Source organism: Mytilus trossulus, chromosome 3, assembly GCF_036588685.1.
Source record: "Mytilus trossulus isolate FHL-02 chromosome 3, PNRI_Mtr1.1.1.hap1, whole genome shotgun sequence".
NCBI lineage: Eukaryota > Metazoa > Mollusca > Bivalvia > Mytilida > Mytilidae > Mytilus > Mytilus trossulus.
The window spans coordinates 48,406,950-48,425,304 of NC_086375.1; the positions used below are offsets into that span (position 1 = coordinate 48,406,950).

An 18,355-nucleotide genomic window follows, 5' to 3' on the forward strand; every position below is an offset into this window, starting at 1 on the left:
ATGTGTCAGAAACCTGTACTGTGTCAACTATTTAATCACAATCCAAATTCAGAGCTTGAATGTTGTGTCCATACTTGCCCCAATGTTTAGGGTTCAAACTCTGCGGTCGTATACAACTGCAAATATATCTTGGGGTTCGTATAATGCTATGGTGTTGTCTGCATTGTCATCCGAAGACACGTTTGGTTTATGGACAATAACTTTAGTTTATTTAAAGTGAATGGATCTTTATGAGATTATTCTGTGCGTCAAATATTCAATAACAATCCAAATACAGAACTGTATCAAGTGCGAATATTGTCTTCATTTTTGCCCCAACTGTTCAGGGTTGAACCTCTTCAGTTGTATCCAGCTGTGCTTGGCAAAGCAATTTATTACTTATTACATTTATCTTTCCATCTTTTGTCAGCCATATTTTTTACTTGTAAGAGTCCATACAATACCGGTATCTAGATGTATCTTCTGGGTGGATAAATGTTTGTGCTGTTTAATTTTAGTATCGTTTTTTTATTTGGGTATAATACTCAACAATTATGTAAGTCTTTAAAAGAGGGACGAAAAATACAAGAGGGACAGTCAAACTCATAAGTAGAAAATAAACTGACAACGCCATGGCTAAAAATGAAAAAGACAAACAATAGTACACATGACACAATATAGAAAACTTAAGAATAAGCAACACGAACCCCACCAAAAACTAGGGGTGATCTCAGGTGCTCCGTAAATCTTCAGGAAGCAGGTGTCCAACAGACATTAGAATATTGGTTTCCCAAGTGTTTTGAAGCCATCACGAAGGAACCAAATCAAGTAAATAAAGAAATTGTGATCTATACACTTACTCACAAGTAATTAATATTAATTCATTTTTTATATATTCATATAATACATTTACTGACGCTCATTCATTCATTCCTAGTCTTAAAGGAGTTAACTTGAGAGTGAACTCAATTTAAGTGTACATATGCTTTTCAATGTAGTCTTTTTCCTTGTACAATACAAATCCTTCCGCAAGGGGTGAAAAATAATGCCAAATTACAGAACCCTCAAAAAGGTTTGAAACTTAGAACAGAAACAAGTTGCAATGGACAAATGCATGCACAAGCTAATCCCTAGAGGCCTTTCACAAATTAATTTGCAGGACCCAATTAATCAAACCATGCATCAAACAGACAAACCAGACGTGACTCTGTAATCAATATGCACCAATTTGCATCCCTTTTTTAAATTTTCTTCAGGAGAATAAAACTTTTGAATGACATTTATTTACACATGATCAATATACAGACAATACAATATTACAAAATAACAAAATATACAAGATATTTACAATGACTTTTACTTACATCATAGCCTTAAAAAAATAAATATTAAAGTAAAAAGAATGGTTTAAGACATATCATGCTGCAGAGCTGTATGAACGTTTATCGATATACATTTATATTACATCATGTAAAACAGCATTCATCTAGCAAATGCTGTTTAATGCCATGAGTAAACCCCTAAGTACTAAATAAATCACATATGTTCATATCATCAAATGTCAATTTATGAGATGATGATGAAAATATCAATAGATGATCACAAAATTCCTAATTTCAATCCTGATCTCCACGGTCTTCTGGTGATTTTGATCTAGACTTTGAAACCTCTTTACGGTCGACACTTGGACTCCTTGATTTACTCCTACTTCTACTACGACTTCTGCTTCTTGAACTTTTACTCCTGCTGCGACTTCTGCTTGCACTCCTGGACCTTCTTCCTCTTGACCTGGATCTGCTTCTACTTGGAGATCTGGACCTAAAATAAAATGTGGTTAACTCTTTACTCACAAGCAACATATTGTATTTGTGAGAATACATCAACGTCATAATAATTAACTAGTGAATCAGTACACGTTGGGTATGATTGTCTTCAATTATTTCAGACCCGAAAGGTAGTCATCATTTTCACTTGTTTGAGTATCAAATGCATAAAATATTTTATGGCAATAATATATCTTGAGTGACAGTGAAACATTGTAAGGATAACCAGAATCACCAAAAATGATGAACAGTTTAATGAACGTATCATCTACCAACACCAAACTACTTTTAATAACAGATGTACAAGATACACATACTGTTGATTCATTTATTTTCATGGGTATCAATTTTTGTGGATTGCATAAAACTTGCATATTCATGAATATTTGATTTCATGGTTTTGACAATCTCTGTATACATAGCCTATAAAAATATGTTTTCATTGAATATTTAATTTCATGGTTCACTTGTACCCACGAAAATTGGTATCCAACGCATAGTAATTAATCCACAGTAGTCTTGATAGCCCAACTTGGTGTGTCTGAAATGTGGATTGAGATAACAAGGTGGTTTATTTTTTTATTACAGAAATAGTACCTATGCAAAAGTAGCTGTGTAGATGATGCACTTGTGTTTGCTATGTTTTATGTTTTACCAATGTAATGTAAAGCTTGGGTGAAGCATTTGAGACTATATATAATGTGCTCATGTATTCAAAATAAGACACATCAAAACTGTTCCAATAATCTAAATTCAAGTAATTTTGCAATTTAAGTTGTACAAACCTCCTCCTGCTGCTTCTACTACTACTTTTTGGTCGGTCTTCTACCAACTTGATTTTTCTACCATTGATTTCTGTATTATCTAATTTATCCAAAGCTGCCTTCATGTCTGAGTATGAGGAAAATTCAACAACTCTACAAATGAATTGCACATCTATTATAATTTATACAGTTCCTTAGATCCCCTTTCAAATGTCATAATATCACATAAATTATTGTTGGACATAGATAATTAGGAAGATGTGGTGTGAGTGCCAACAAGACAACTCTCCATCCAAATAACAATCTATAAAGGTAAATCATGTATGCATTCCTCAAATAGCACAGTTTTGGGGAAAACAAGTTTTTTGTACTAAATCTTCTAAATTCTAATACAAAAGAAAATATCAACATCTTTGTTTTATTTATTTCAATTTACATGCATGACATCTTTAATGTAAGTAATAGATATTAATGCACTAATTACCACCAACTTAAAGGTGGGTAGGTTTTCCCTCCACAAAAATGTGATGTTCATTTATGTCATTTTAATGACAAGACTGATGTTTTTGGTTACCAAAAAACACACAATAGCTATTTAACATGTTGGTTCAGCAATAAAATATATATCCTTAATAAATCATACTGTTCAAAGGCAGAGGTTGATTTAGGGGGGTCCAGGGGCCCCCCTTTTTTGGGAAAAAAATTGGTTGCTTGTATAGGGAATCACTGAAGCATGACTGAAGTGGGCCCCTCTTAGGCAGTCAGTAGACCCCCAGTTACAAAAAAAGTCTGGATCCGCGACTGAAAGGGATACTGATAATGTGTTTCAGTTTGGTTGATTAAGAAACTACATATTCTAAATATCATAAAATAACTTATCGAGTGTTACGTGGGGAAAATGCAAATTAATAAACCACAAATAAGGTCACCTTGACAAACAAAATTTTCTTCATACCAAGTAAAAAATTTTGCAAGGTAATAAGTTTATCAACAGTATGCAATTATTACAATTGTAATGACTTACCCTTCATTTTTGTGCTGCTTGTGGGCATCAGCATATGTGACTTCTCCAGCCTGTCTCATGTAGTCTTTCAAATCCTTTAAGTAAATAGTAAAACAATGTTAGATATGTATCAGTAAGACCAATTGGTGGCCTTTGGCTGTTGTCTGCTCTTTGGTCAGGTTGTTGTCTCTTTGACACATTCCCCATTTTCCTTCTCAATTTTATTTACAAAATTTTATATTTGCCATTTCTGCATTACTTTGCATTATAACTACCTACCTTAATTCATACCTTTGCTATCACTGTAAACAGAACCTTGCTAACATCCTGATTGCATATTGGGGACTGGGAACAACTATATCACTTGAAATTTGAGTGTTATATTAAAATCTCTCATGAATGGCCAAATTAAGGTTTCGATTCAGATACTTGTGGTTGTAAGGCACATTAAAGTGTTAAATGCAGACAAGTTTGATGGATGATATGAAAATGTTTAGATTCACTATGTAACAATAATAATTACAATTGTCACTTAGGTTTTAAAAAAATAATTTATGGGAAATAATCTTTTTTCAACTGCATTTCACACATCTTTTAAATAGGTAGTTTACAAATCACAAATTGTCTAGTTTTGATAAAAACATCAATGACATTGTAAATATTTGCCATTTTCTATAAAGGAAACAAAAATCTATTGATCAATAACATTGATTAACAACTGTACACTAAAAAGCCTTACAATCACATGCTTTTGAATTAATTTTTTTTTTATGTTTAGAACATCTTTAGCCATGATCTTCTACTCATTACTGGTATTATAAACACTCTTTAAAAAATCCAATAGTTTTCATTTTTTTATTATTCCATTGTTCTCTCTATACATGTGCATTAAAAAGATGTGTATAATTTTATAACAGAATTACCTCCACTGAATAGAAACTGACATCGCCTGAGAGCTTAATGAACCCTTGTTAGAGAGAGCAACAGGACTTCTAGTGTACTTCTGTTTATTTCATCGTTACATAGCAGCAGTTATCTGCCCTTTTCTGAACATAGGAAGATAGCAAGATCTAACCAATCCTGATGTATGGATAGCTTTAGCCAACTGGCATTCGTCACAATTTTTGTTTTCCAAAGATTGACCATGCTAGTCATGTAAAGCAAGACTTTCTCATCAGTGTAGGACCCTCTTTGTCTTCTGAAGGATGAACATCAAGCTAGCTAGACCCCCTCGTCTCACAGTCAACACATCATAAGCAAGAACAAGAGTAAGACACATTGAAGTAGCCATTCCTTGTGGCACTTTTGGGGAGGAAGCTGTGATTAGACCCTTCGTCCTTCATCATGCTCCTGTCGCCTCACCTTTGAGGGCGCTTATGAGAGAAGACAATACTATTTAGGTATGAAACATTAATATGTAAAATGTCACAATCTATATATTCCTTTTAAATATTGTAAATATAAGCTCTATTTACACTTGAACCATTGACATCTGAGTTACTAAGAAAATTAAATGACAGAACACCATGTGCCCAAAATTGATGTAATGAAGGTCAAAACACTGATAAAATACTTTGCCCATTAAAAACAACAGCTATTTTTGGTATTATTTAGTCTGAATACTTTTTGTGTTTCTTATATGTACATAAATTAAAAGGAATATACAGCAAGTGAAAAGGTGTTCAATTTTGTGTTTGAGCATTAAATGATCTATTAGTTTGTCTTGGTTCATTAAATATGAAGAGGAAACAAGTGATTTTTTTAGTGACGACTCAGTCTTCAAAATTTTTTAGAGTCTAAACTCTATTGAGAGTTAATAAAACCAGAGCATAGATGACATAAAATTAAAATTAGGAAACTCCTATCAATTATTTGTTAACAGATATAACATTCATACCTGCCAGCTTACTCTTGACGAAAGGTTTTCTACAATTAATCTGTTCTCGGTTCTTGTAGGTGGTCCATACCTGTAAAAGAATAATAAATATACTGCTATGCTAAAAACATCAATTCTTAACATGCAGTTATACATAAAAAAAAATCATGATATTTATGTACCTCTTTTCTTACCATATTTTTGTTGTTTAATCTTAATGGTCATGTTGCTACTTCAACTAATGAATCTTAATTTTCAAACACCAACACCGGAAAAAACATCATTTTAAAACACTAACATGGGAACATATTAAACATCCATTTTTAAACACCAACATGGGAACATATTAAATATCATTTTTAAACACAAACATGGGAACATATTAAACATCATTTTTAAACACCAACATGGGAACATATTAAACATCATTTTTAAACACCAACATGGGAACATATTAAAACACAAACATGGAAACATATTAAAAACACCAACATGGAAACACATAAACATCCATTTTTAAACACCATCATGGGAACATATTAAATATCATTTTTAAACACCAACATGGGAACATATTAAACATCATTTTTAAAGACCAACATGGGAACATATTAAAAACACCAACATGGGAACATATTAAAAACACCAACATGGAAACATATTAAACATCCATTTTTAAACACCAACATGGGAACATATTGAATATCATTTTTAAACACCAACATGGAAACATATTAAAAACATCAACATGGGAACATATTAAACATCATTTTTAAACACCAACAAGGGAACATATTAAAAACACCAACATGGGAACATATTAAAAACACCAAATTGGGAACATATTAAACATCCATTTTTAAACACCAACATGGGAACATATTAAATATCATTTTTAAACACCAACATGAGAACATATTAAACATCATTTTTAAACACCAACAAGGGAACATATAAAAACACCAACATGGAAACATATTAAAAACACCAACTTGGGAACATATTAAATATCATTTTGCATCTTCAACATCACCATTAGTCTGAATCCTAAATTGAGGACAAATTTATTATTAGCATGATGTTCATCACTTTTTTCACATCATACTTCTGAGAAGATATCCATTAATCGGTTCTTCCTTGAAGAAACTGGTCAACCCTGACGGATGGCAAGATTAACAAAAAAAAACCAATCAAAAACCAAGTACCGAGCGGTGCCAACTTGATCAACAGCAGAAATACAAGAAATCAAGACAAACAGAAGGACCAACAATAATTATATATAAGGAATCTCCACTTGGAGCCAATAATGTTCTACATAAAATATATGATACTATACCTGTCACCACCACTGTTCTGTCCAAAGCCGCCGCCCCTTCTGTAACTATAATTCAAAAGAAGACATTGTCAGATAATACCATATTATTCACCAATACTTGAGATCAAAAGAATTTTTTTTACTTGCTATATCTTCCAACATTTGTATTTAACACTACATTTTATAAGTTTCTTTTATATATAATATATAAAACAATGATTATCATTTAAAATCTTGCCTAGGAGATAGATTTATATAAAAATGTTCAAACTTGTTTCAGAATCACATATTTGAACTTCATGTAACATTTATTCTTGTATTTTTTCATAAATAAATTCTGTTTAATCTATAACATTGCAGTATCTTAACATTTTTTTCCTTTGAGACTTTATTTAGCTGTAAAACTATATTTTTCTCCAAAAATGTTTCTGTTGACTATCAAAGTAAAACTATATTTTTCTCCAAAAATGTTTCTGTTGACTTTCAAAGTAAAACTATATTTTTCTCCAAAAATGTTTCTGTTGACTTTCAAAGTAAAACTATATTTTTCTCCAAAAATGTTTCTGTTGACTTTCAAAGTAAAACTATATTTTTCTCCAAAAATGTTTCTGTTGACTTTCAAAGTAAAACTATATTTTTCTCCAAAAATGTTTCTGTTGACTTTCAAAGTAAAACTATATTTTTCTCCAAAAATGTTTCTGTTGACTTTCAAAGTAAAACTATATTTTTCTCCAAAAATGTTTCTGTTGACTTTCAAAGTAAAACTATATTTTTCTCCAAAAATGTTTCTGTTGACTTTCAAAGAAAAACAATATTTTTCTCAAAAAATGTTTCTGTTGACTTTCAAAGTAAAACTATATTTTTCTCCCAAAATGTTTCTGTTGACTTTCAAAGTAAAACTATATTTTTCTCCAAAAATGTTTCTGTTGACTTTCAAAGTAAAACTATATTTTTCTCCAAAAATGTTTCTGTTTCAAAGTAAAACTGTATTTTTCTCCAAAAATGTTTCTGTTTCAAATATGATACTCAATCTTTTAGTAAAAGTGAAAAATATAAAAATTCAAGTCACATGTTAAGAAATCTTTAGTATTTCAATTGGTTAGAATATAATTTAATTGGCATTGCTCACTACAATTCAAAATATAATTGCTTTGTCAGGAAGATTGTGATCAATTTATGTACATTCTACATATACATATTACATGAGTTCAACTTAATTGAGAAGATATTGATTATTTTAAGATTGCGTTATGTCCAGTAGCAGTTATTTTATACATGTGTAGGAACATTTATATACATGTACATACACAACCTAAACCACGGATGTTAGAAAATCAACCTTTATCATGTTATAAACAGAGAACTCAATGAAAACTTCAGTGAAATCACATGTAGCATTCTGTGAAAAATTTCTGTAAAAAAATGATCACTTCAACATTGTAACTGACTACAAAAGAATGTTTCCTAAGATAGCCTGATCCAAATGATCTCATAAGGTTATATGTTCACTTATTTGGTGGTATAAAAGGTTCTTTCTGAATGTTACACTTAAACCCAAATTTTATTCTTTTCCTCTAAAATAACAATCCATTGCCTTGAACTAGTTCTTCAATGAAATACTTTGCCAACCATTTAACTTCCTATAGGAATCGAAATAAAGACAAAGCATTGGTTGATGAAGTTTGTCTAACCATTACATACAACAGATTTCTGATTGTCATGCAGAACTGAAGTTTGTCTTACTTATCTCTTCCTCCTCGTTGTCTACGTGGTGGAGGATAGTCTCTATAACCTCCTCTATCTCTACCCCCATCACGTCTATCATCACCTCGAGGAGCTCCACGAGCATGCTCAACGGTACATCTGAAACAATACAAATCTAAAATATATTTTGTCCTTACTTTGTCTGCCCTGAAGGTCGCCTTGAATTCCCAGAGTTCCCATAATCCCTTTCACGTGAATAGTTACTGTTCCTATTTCGAGGGGTGCCACGAGCATGTTCTAAACTTATTCTGTAAAAGTGAAACAATACATATTCATATATAATCTTCTTAACAAAACATTCAATTCTGCTGAAAAATGCTCCTTTACTTTAATCTCTTTTATTTAAAAGTACATTATTGTGATTTCATCTAATGATTAATCACTTCAATAAGTTTTGCATAAGAGATTTCTGATAATACAATATACTGTATAAACTTAATACTTTTAAAACTACCAATAGTACTTATTGAAAGTTACAGACTGTCTTTTCTGTAGAAAAAAAAGCGTTATAAGCCCTTCTATAAATTGAACATCTTTATACCTTTCTCCACACAAATCTTTCCCATTTAGTTCATATACAGCATCATCTGCATCCCTGTGGTCTTCAAATTCCTGGAAACAATATATCTCAAAAATTAAATTACATGTAGCCTTTAGTAGGTTTTCATAAATTCTGACTGCATGTGCTATCCTTGAAAACTTTGCCATATAAGATGAGATAACTTTTTTGTTTGTAGCCAGAAAAAAAATATTTTCAGAAAGCACATTTTTATTAAAAAAAACAACATTGATGTTAATTTCAACCTTCAATGTTCCATATCAGAAATTTATCAAAACACAAGAGCTTATTTCAGTAGATATAAACAAGACACTAAAGTTTCATGAAAACTACTTAAAGTGTTTTTGAATTGTTGTCAGAAAACTTGAAATCTACATTCTTTATTGATAAAATCCCTTAATTGGAAACCTATCTAAAGTTTGACAAAAATTAGTGAAAGTGTTTTCGGGTACTGTACAATGAGTTGACTACAGAAAACGCTGCAATGGTATACCATTATACCTCCTGTCCATAGAGACAGGCATTCAAAAATTAATATTATAAGCGTAAAAATGTATGTAGATGTTATTCTTGAATATAACTTACAACAAAACCATAACCATTTTTCAACATAACATCTCTAACTTTTCCGAAGCCTTTAAAAAATCTTTCAACATCTTTTTCTCGTGCATGATATGACAGTCTTCCTATATATACTCTTGTTCCCATTTCGAACTGTGCCTGAAAAAAAACAAGATACAAATGTATTTTTTACAAGATATTTGTAATCCACATTTTTCAATTGTTTTATAGTACATATTCATGACACATGCAGAAACTTGATGATCAACCCTGAACTATTTTACAGACATATAAAAACTTTCAAATTAATAACTTTTTAATTTTCACAGACATGAACAATATTTATCTTGAATATATTTAAATTCAGACATGCTTTAAAACTTTCCTAGATGCCTCAATTTTGTCTGTACTCAGATCAGATTTTGTGGTGTAAGCAGACATATTTGAGGTTTGACAACACAGCATAAAGCTCTACAAAGCTCATGTTTGTAATGTTCATGTACTCAGGACTTAATTAAAAATTTTCTATTCTATTCCTTTTGATGAATGTCAAACTTGGTTTGTAGATTTATCATCTTCTCTTCAGTAAAGAATCTTTTGATTTTATTTTTTTTTAAATTGGGTAACAGACATCTACATGAACACTGGAACTGTGTCCAATTTCATCATAATTAGAACCCATGAGCACATAACATCAGGGCCTAATACATGTAACAGGATTTTTGAGAGGGAGAAACACTTCTCCTTCCATGAGAGAGTAGGGAAAGAGGTCAATTTCATGGAAAAGTCTGCATCTTTTCAATTTTTGTCAAAGCAACCCTTTAAATTATGAAACACTTGAAAATATATTATAGGACAATATTGAAGTGAGAAACAGTCACAACTTTAACAACGAAACAACTAAAATCCCTCACAACAGAACCAAACTCGGAAACATCACAGCGTTTCCGTTTCTTTTTTAACAGATTTTGAAGAAATCATACTGACTTCCTCCCCTTTCACAGGTAATGCCTACCTCAGGAGCCTGTTATTCAGTGGTAGTTGTTTAGATGTTACATTTTTTTATTTAAATAAGGCTGTTTATTACCTCTTTTAATTGTTTTACATTATCATTTAGGACCTTTAATAGCTGACTATGGGGTTTTGGGCTTTGCTCATTGTTGAAGGTCGAACAGTGAGCAGTAGTTGTTAATTTCTGTGTCATTTTGGTTTCTTGTGGACGGTTGTCTCATTGGCAATCATACCAAAGCTTCTTTTTTATATCATTACATTAAAATATTATTGGGACGAAGTCCCCACTAACAGTAGAAAATCAAGAAAAAAAAGTTTCGGGAAATTTTCATTGGACTAATGAACTCCAAATTGTTAGATTTTTTTAAAGTCATGTTTTAAATTCCTGCATCTGCGCAGAAATCTACAATGTACTTCCTTTTTCCGGTCTTGTTTGTATGAAACTTTTAGTAAAATATATATTTATCAGTTTAGTATAAAAAAAAAGGAAGGAACGCAATACCAATTTCATTTTAAATTATTCCTTGGTATGAAAAAACTACCTGATGGTAGCGTTTTTTTGTTTACATTGCTAACGGCATAACTTAAATAACGTCACAACCAAAATCAGAAACATTACGGCATGTCTGTTTCTTTTTTTAACAAATATCTAAGTTACAAAAAAATAATTCATACAGACTTCGTCCCAATTTACAGGTAATGCCTGCCTCATATTAACAAAATTATAAACATTTTAACTTAAATACAAAAAAGAACATGTGGTATGATTGCCAATGAGACAACTATCCACAAAAGACCAAAATGACACAGACATTAACAAATATAGGAATATAGGTCAAGGACCACCTTCAACCATGAGGTAAGCCGATACCGCATCGTCAGCTATAAAAGGCCCAGATAAGACAATGTAAAACAATTCTTCTTCTTCTTCTTTAGGTTTCTAGCGATCCTTCAATTATTGAACAATTTTTAAAAATGAGAACACTAACGGCCTTATGTAAAACTATAGAGGTATATCTATTAGTTCCAACCTGGGTAAACTTTTTAATAAAGTTTTATATAAACGTTTAGTAAAATTTATGGATATCAAAAATTTAATAAGTAAAAATCAAATAGGTTTTAAAGAGAAAAGTCGTACAGCTGACCACATATTCACTCTTAAGACCATAACTGATCAATATAGACAAAAAAAGAAAAAAGTTTTTGCTGCCTTCATAGACTTAAAAAAGGCATTTGATACTGTATGGCGACTAGGTTTATTTTCTAAACTCATAAAACATAATATCCCCCAAAAAATGTTTAATGTTATTTATTCAATGTATACTGATACAGTAAGTAGAATAAAATTCTCTAATGGGTCGAGTCCTCCATTCCTATCAGAAAGGGGTGTTAAACAAGGTGACGTATTGAGTCCCCTTCTTTTTAACTATTTTATAAATGATCTAGTAGGTAATCTTGATAACAAACATACGGATCCAGTTGCTATTGGGGATACCTCTTTGAACATTCTTTTATATGCAGATGATATTGTTTTACTATCTGAAAGCAAAGAGGGTCTACAAAAATCTCTTGATATTTTACATGAATATTGTTCAACATGGAAACTACAAGTTAATACTGATAAATCAAAAATTATGATATTTAATTCTAATGGCAAGACATTGTTAAACCATTTTACTTATGATAATGCATATCTTGAAACGGTAGCAAATTATTGTTACTTGGGTATTGTTTTAAAGTATAATGGCAATTTTTGCCTTGCTGTGAATACTCTAATGGAAAAAGCCAGGAAGGCATACTATAAAATAAAGAAAACTATAGGTCTCAACAACCCATGTAGACTTCTTGAAAAACTGTTTGATTGTTTAGTTACTCCCATTCTTACATATTGTAGTGAAATTTGGGGGGTGGATTCACATTTTAAAGACTCTGATCCATTTGAAAAACTTCATGTTAAATTTATCAAAGACATATTAGGGGTTCACTGTAAGGCATCTAATGATGGATGTCGAGCTGAACTTAATAGAATTCCCTTAAAAAATAAAATATTATATTCAATATTCAACTACCTGAACCATATAGTTTCTTCGGAAAATTCTTTGGCATATGATATATTCACTAAATCTGTAGATTCAAACCCTTGGGTCATAAAGGTCAAGAGTCTTTTGAATGAAATTGGAATGTCTTATATCATCAATAACTTTAATTATGTTAAAGGTAATTTAAATTCTATTAAACAAAGAATTAATGACCAATGTTTGCAAGTTCAAAATGCAAATATATTTGAATCCAAAAAGTTAGACTTTTTCAAAAGTGTCTACATAATGGGCAGAAGACCACCCTATGTTGATATATTAAAAAACAGAAGTGACAGAGCTGCAATATGTAAGATCCGTATAAGCGCTCATACACTGATGATTGAAAGAGGGAGACATCTAAATATTCCCAGAAATGAGAGATACTGCTGTGTATGTAATTCTGGTCAAATTGAAAATGAAAAACATTTTCTTTTACATTGTGAAAAATACTCAACTAAGAGGGACATATTTTACCATAAAGTTTCAAATATAATTGTTGATTATACAAAATTTCAAAAACATGTAAAATAATATAATCTTTTTATTAAATAATAATTCATACACAATCCTAAAATTAACTTCCTCTTTCATCTCAGACAGTTTGAACCTGCGTAAAGCAGAACAAACTCTATAAAATTGATAATAATCATTGTTCATAATATTACATATTAATATTATCGTTATTTTCAATACTTATTTTGTTTGACCAACTATGTAATTGATATATCTTTTTTTAATCATTTACTGTTGATGATATTGATATCGTTCGATGATATTGTTCGAAATATGCCTATTGATATTCTATGCATTATTACTATTTGTATAACAGTTGTATGGGCCATTGCCAATTATTGTAATTGTGTTTGTGCCAATAAAATATTTGTATATTTGTAAAAGATGAACGTATAACAAATATGTAACAATTTAAATGAGAACACTAACGGCCTTATATATGTAAAAAATGAACGAATAACAAATATGTAACACATAAACAAACGACAACCACTGAATAATTTACAGGCTCCTGTCAGTCCTGACTTCGGACAGGCACATACATAAATATGTATGAATTAAGGCTTTATGGGTCACGGTGTAGATGAAAATTGCATCTTTAGTTGATAAACAATTTGGTAATTGCCTCGCAAATAGAATATGAATGTTACGAGCATGCTTAACCAAATTATTAAACATAAAAATGAAGCTTACGTCTTCTATTTTCCTTTAACTTTTTCCACAATTCAGAATCGCGTAAGATTTTAAATTTCAACACGTTGAATCCTATGGGTTAAAGAGTTTTTGAGACCTCAAATTCGGGGTTTCCATTTTCTATTACACGAAAAATATTTTACCTTTTTTCCGGAATACGGAATACGCCGTAAATTCCCGATTACTTTTAAAGGTAAAGGCTATTGTCACGTTATTTATGATCAAATCATGTATCTTCAAGGCAAGTTCCGTTAAGACCACCAATTACTCCCTCCAATTAAGAACTTATGCGGTATACTACTGTTACCTTTATTTATGTAAAAGTAGGCCACTCGGACAAAAATAGTGCATTTGGTATCACTGTTAATACTTATTTAACTAACCAACAATTTGGCAGAAACGATACTTTTGGTGAAAGAGAAAGATATATTAAGACCATTTTGAGTCAAAATTTACTTGTCTATGAGTTTACATTCAACATGGAGGATTAATGCACTCCATATTGTACTAATTTAAGATTACCAGAAACCCAAGGGTTAGTTTTAGTGGTACCTCTATTCAGGAGACCTCTTCTATCTTATATGATTTTAAATATATGTTGAAATTGGCATGCAGAAAGTTGATACCTGTACAATTCAGGATATACCTGGTTTCTATGAAGTTAAACTTAAGATGAAATATTTAAAAAGTGTTGATGCCTAGCATTCGCTAGATATATCTATGTTAAATGCATTTTGCATTTCAGACTCTGCAGAAAGATTAAATCTTTTTTCGATTTTACTGGGCATTTTTCTTCCGTACCTGCAGAAAGTGTAAAACTAAACTAATCTGGGATACTAGTACAACTTTGAGATGTTCCCTCAAGGTAACAACTGTTTTTTTTATTGTATTGATTGTCCTTGATTTGCATGGGCAAAAGATATCTACTTAAACAAGTGAAATCACAAAAATACTGAAATTCCGAGTAAAATTCAAAACAGGAAGTCCCTTATGAAATGCAAAATCAAATGATGAAACACCTTAAACGAATGGACAACAACTGTCATATATTCCTGACTTGGTATACAGGCATTTTCAAATGAAGAAAATGGTGGATTTAACCAGATTTTATAGCCATAAACATCTTACGTGTATGAATGTCGCATCAAATTCCATTATATTTACAACGATATTTGAACAAAACAGACATATAATAGGTGAAATTGTCAATATAGTCATCACCGTGTCACAATCTCAATCAGAACAAAAACAAAAAAATATTTAACAAAGAAGCCCAAAAAAGCATACATAAAATTTAACAACCAGCAAAAATGAAAGATAATACAAACAACACATTGACGGGATGCGTAAGTACCGAGCCACGTCAAATGGATATCACCAAAGACAGACCAAAGGTACAAGGATTATAATTTAGTACGCCAGACGCGCGTTTCGTCTACATAAGACTCATCAGTGACGCTCATATCAAAACATTTATAAAGCAAAACTAGTTAAAAGTTGAAGAGCATGGAGGGTCCAAAATATCCGAAAAGCTGTGCCATATACGGCTAAGGTAATGTATGCATGGGATAAGAAAATCCTTAGTTTTTTTTTAAATATTCAAAGTTTGGTAAACAGGAAATTTGTAAAAATGACCACATTATTGATATTCGTGTCTACACCGAAATGTTGACTACTGGGCTGGTGATACCCTCGGGGACGAAACGTCCACCAGCAGTGGCATCGACCCAGTGGTGTAAATAGTTATCTAAGGTACCAGGATTATAATTTAATACCCCAGACGCGCGTTTCATCTATATAAGACTCATCAGTGACGCTCATGTAAACAGTAAAAGTAATATTAATAATATATCTATAATACTAAAATTACGAGGTCCAATTTGTCAGCCGTCATCATGTAAAAACGACGTATCAAAGAATTCAACTGTATATATTACTTATATAGTACAAAGGTGTAGATTAAAAATTACACCACTCCAAGCCCTTTTGTTTTCCACGTAATTAATATTGCCAATAATTAAGAAGTTCCGGGTTCGAGTCCGATACCGATACCAATAGTATATTCACGGGAGCGTCTTTTTACCACAGAACACCACAGAATACCACAGAACACCACAGAATACCACAGAACACTAAAAATATACCACAGAACACATATAATATGCCACAGAACTCCTAAATAGTAACAATTCAGACATTGCAGTTGTTGTTATTGCTAATTATGTCTATAATATGACTTTATTAGTCAAACAAATTAAAAATTTCAATCTAGTGTCGACTCATTGTCCTTACGACCCCAATCGACTTGACCTTTAATTGGTACCAGACTAAAAATTAATGTAAGACCAATTATCGAGAAAACCACATAGAATTGTACCAATATAATTTTTTAAATACCTATAAATTAAAGTTTACATGTATTTGTATTTAATTGTTGGAAATTGAAGGTCGAAGACTGATTTATGTTTGTGTGTGTGTGTGTGTGTCTTCCTCAAATTTCAAGTGAAAAAATTCTAGTTTAGATAAGTCTTGTCTGTGGTCAAATTTCAATAATAATAAAGAGATATAAAATTAAGTTGAAAATTTTAATTTGATAACATCAATAACAAAACAATTCAATAAATACATTAATGTCTTTTTTCGGCTCTTTCTGTTCTTGATCTCTTTCTCTGCATAGGTTTCTTGGCTATTGACTTAGCCTTGTTCACAACAGAGTCCATCGGATGAAGTTATGACCAGCATGTAGTCCCCAGAATGATGAAGGGGCTGGCTGACCGTAGATTAATGAACTGGAAGTCCACCATGTCAAATAGTTTATCAACCAAATCTGGTGCATGTTGGGGCTTCCAGTTGACTGCCACTTTCATCATCCGGTTCATGGATTCTGCATTGTTGTTCGTCCACATTTGCTTAGTGCCTAAACGTCTATTGGGTGCATTAACGAATTCTTCAACTCGTGGCTTAAAACTTTGTTCGTAATATTTCAGGAACTGAGGATGATTTGCACACAAGTCCTTGAGCTCCGAATCTGCCCTTGCAAATTGCAATGTGTCGTCTGCGCTTGCAATTCCTTGATCTCCAAAAATTGTGTTGATGATGGTTTTTCTTTCTTGGGTGCTAACACCAACACGATCTTGAAGGTAATGTTGTACATTGTCCTTTAAATGTTTTGTGCACAATCTTCGTTTGGCAGTTGGAAATGCATTTTCTATCGCCTTGGTCATAGCTTTTTCGTCATCACTGCCAAACTCTATATTTTCGTGGAGTCATTTATTCTGGACAAAAACACCATCATATCGAAATAACAGTCTTACTTTATAATTCTATCAGTTTCATTGGACAGCTGGGGGAAAATTATATTTCAGACGTTATTTCGATATTTCGATATAATGGTGTTTAAGGCTGTATTTGTCATTTATTCTGGACAAAAACACCATTATATCATTAACACATAATATGCCGTAACTTAATAAGAAAGATGAATTAATAAAACTTGACACGCGTCGTTAATAAATATGTTAAATGTGATAATCAATCACTTATCAAAAGTAAAGCCGTCCTCGGTAATAAATAGAAAACAAATTCAATGTCAAATATTCAAAATATAAAATTAACAAATTGTAAATTTCATAAACATATTATATTCCGTAACTTAATAAGAAAGATGAATTAACAAATTTGACACGCGTCGGTGATAAATATGTTAAATGTGATAATCAATAACTTAATTATCATAAATCGCAATTAACAATTGTGCTATATACATTTTGAATTAACAAATCCTGACACGCGTAAGTAATAAAAAGATTATACCGATTCAACAGATTAAGAAATTTAGCGTATGAAACAAAATTTACAAAAATTGTGCAAAATTGCAATATTTTTTTTAATATAAAAACATAAAATTACCAAATTAAGACGAAGTAAGCCAGATGAATAAGAGTAGGTTGACCCTACTTCTTCTTTCAAACAGGTCAAACAACAGAACGTAGAACAGCTGGATGTTACCAAGAAATCGACGTCTTGTAATGATAACTGTTGACAGTCATAGTGGTACCATGAATTGCAAGAGTCACACTGTACTGAGTTCTTGGAGCAGTTCTGTCTGCAGTCACCACAGGGCCAAAAAATCGACCTTTTTAGGTACGAAACTTTGCGTTTTGGCATTTTGACTTTACTGATTAACTTTGAAACTTTATAATAGATTTAGAAAGATTTTTGAATTTTTTTTCTTGTTCTATCAATATATACCCTTTGGTCAATATCTTTAAATTTTGGAGCCAATCGTAAATTTGATCAATAATATTAACAGGAAATAAAATATTGTCCACTTATTTTCGTCGGAAGTAAAAGATGATCCAATAACATTTACAGGAAGAAATTGTGATTCCAGTACTTTATGGTTTCACGTTTCCA

The 18,355-nt window shown here is 31.5% G+C and overlaps 1 protein-coding gene across 5 annotated transcripts; it reads right to left on the reverse strand.

Moving 5' to 3' along the window:
- Positions 1-1,246: 1,246 nt before the first annotated feature.
- Positions 1,247-14,061, reverse strand: LOC134711702 (serine/arginine-rich splicing factor 6-like). 5 transcript variants are annotated; one of them, XM_063572485.1, is made up of 9 exons: positions 13,940-14,061; positions 9,669-9,803; positions 9,066-9,136; positions 8,504-8,623; positions 6,782-6,826; positions 5,467-5,536; positions 3,591-3,664; positions 2,588-2,719; positions 1,247-1,797 (listed from the first exon to the last, which is right to left on the reverse strand). In XM_063572485.1, the coding sequence occupies exons 2-9, from the start codon at positions 9,789-9,791 to the stop codon at positions 1,596-1,598; spliced, it is 837 nt and encodes a 278-aa protein (XP_063428555.1). In that variant the 5' UTR covers positions 9,792-9,803; positions 13,940-14,061; the 3' UTR covers positions 1,247-1,595. The 5 variants fall into 5 exon arrangements, with proteins under 5 accessions (XP_063428555.1, XP_063428557.1, XP_063428556.1 ...); XM_063572487.1 differs by lacking the exon at positions 8,504-8,623 and adding an exon at positions 8,662-8,772; XM_063572486.1 differs by lacking the exon at positions 13,940-14,061 and adding an exon at positions 13,789-13,810.
- Between the last annotated feature and the right edge of the window lie 4,294 nt (positions 14,062-18,355).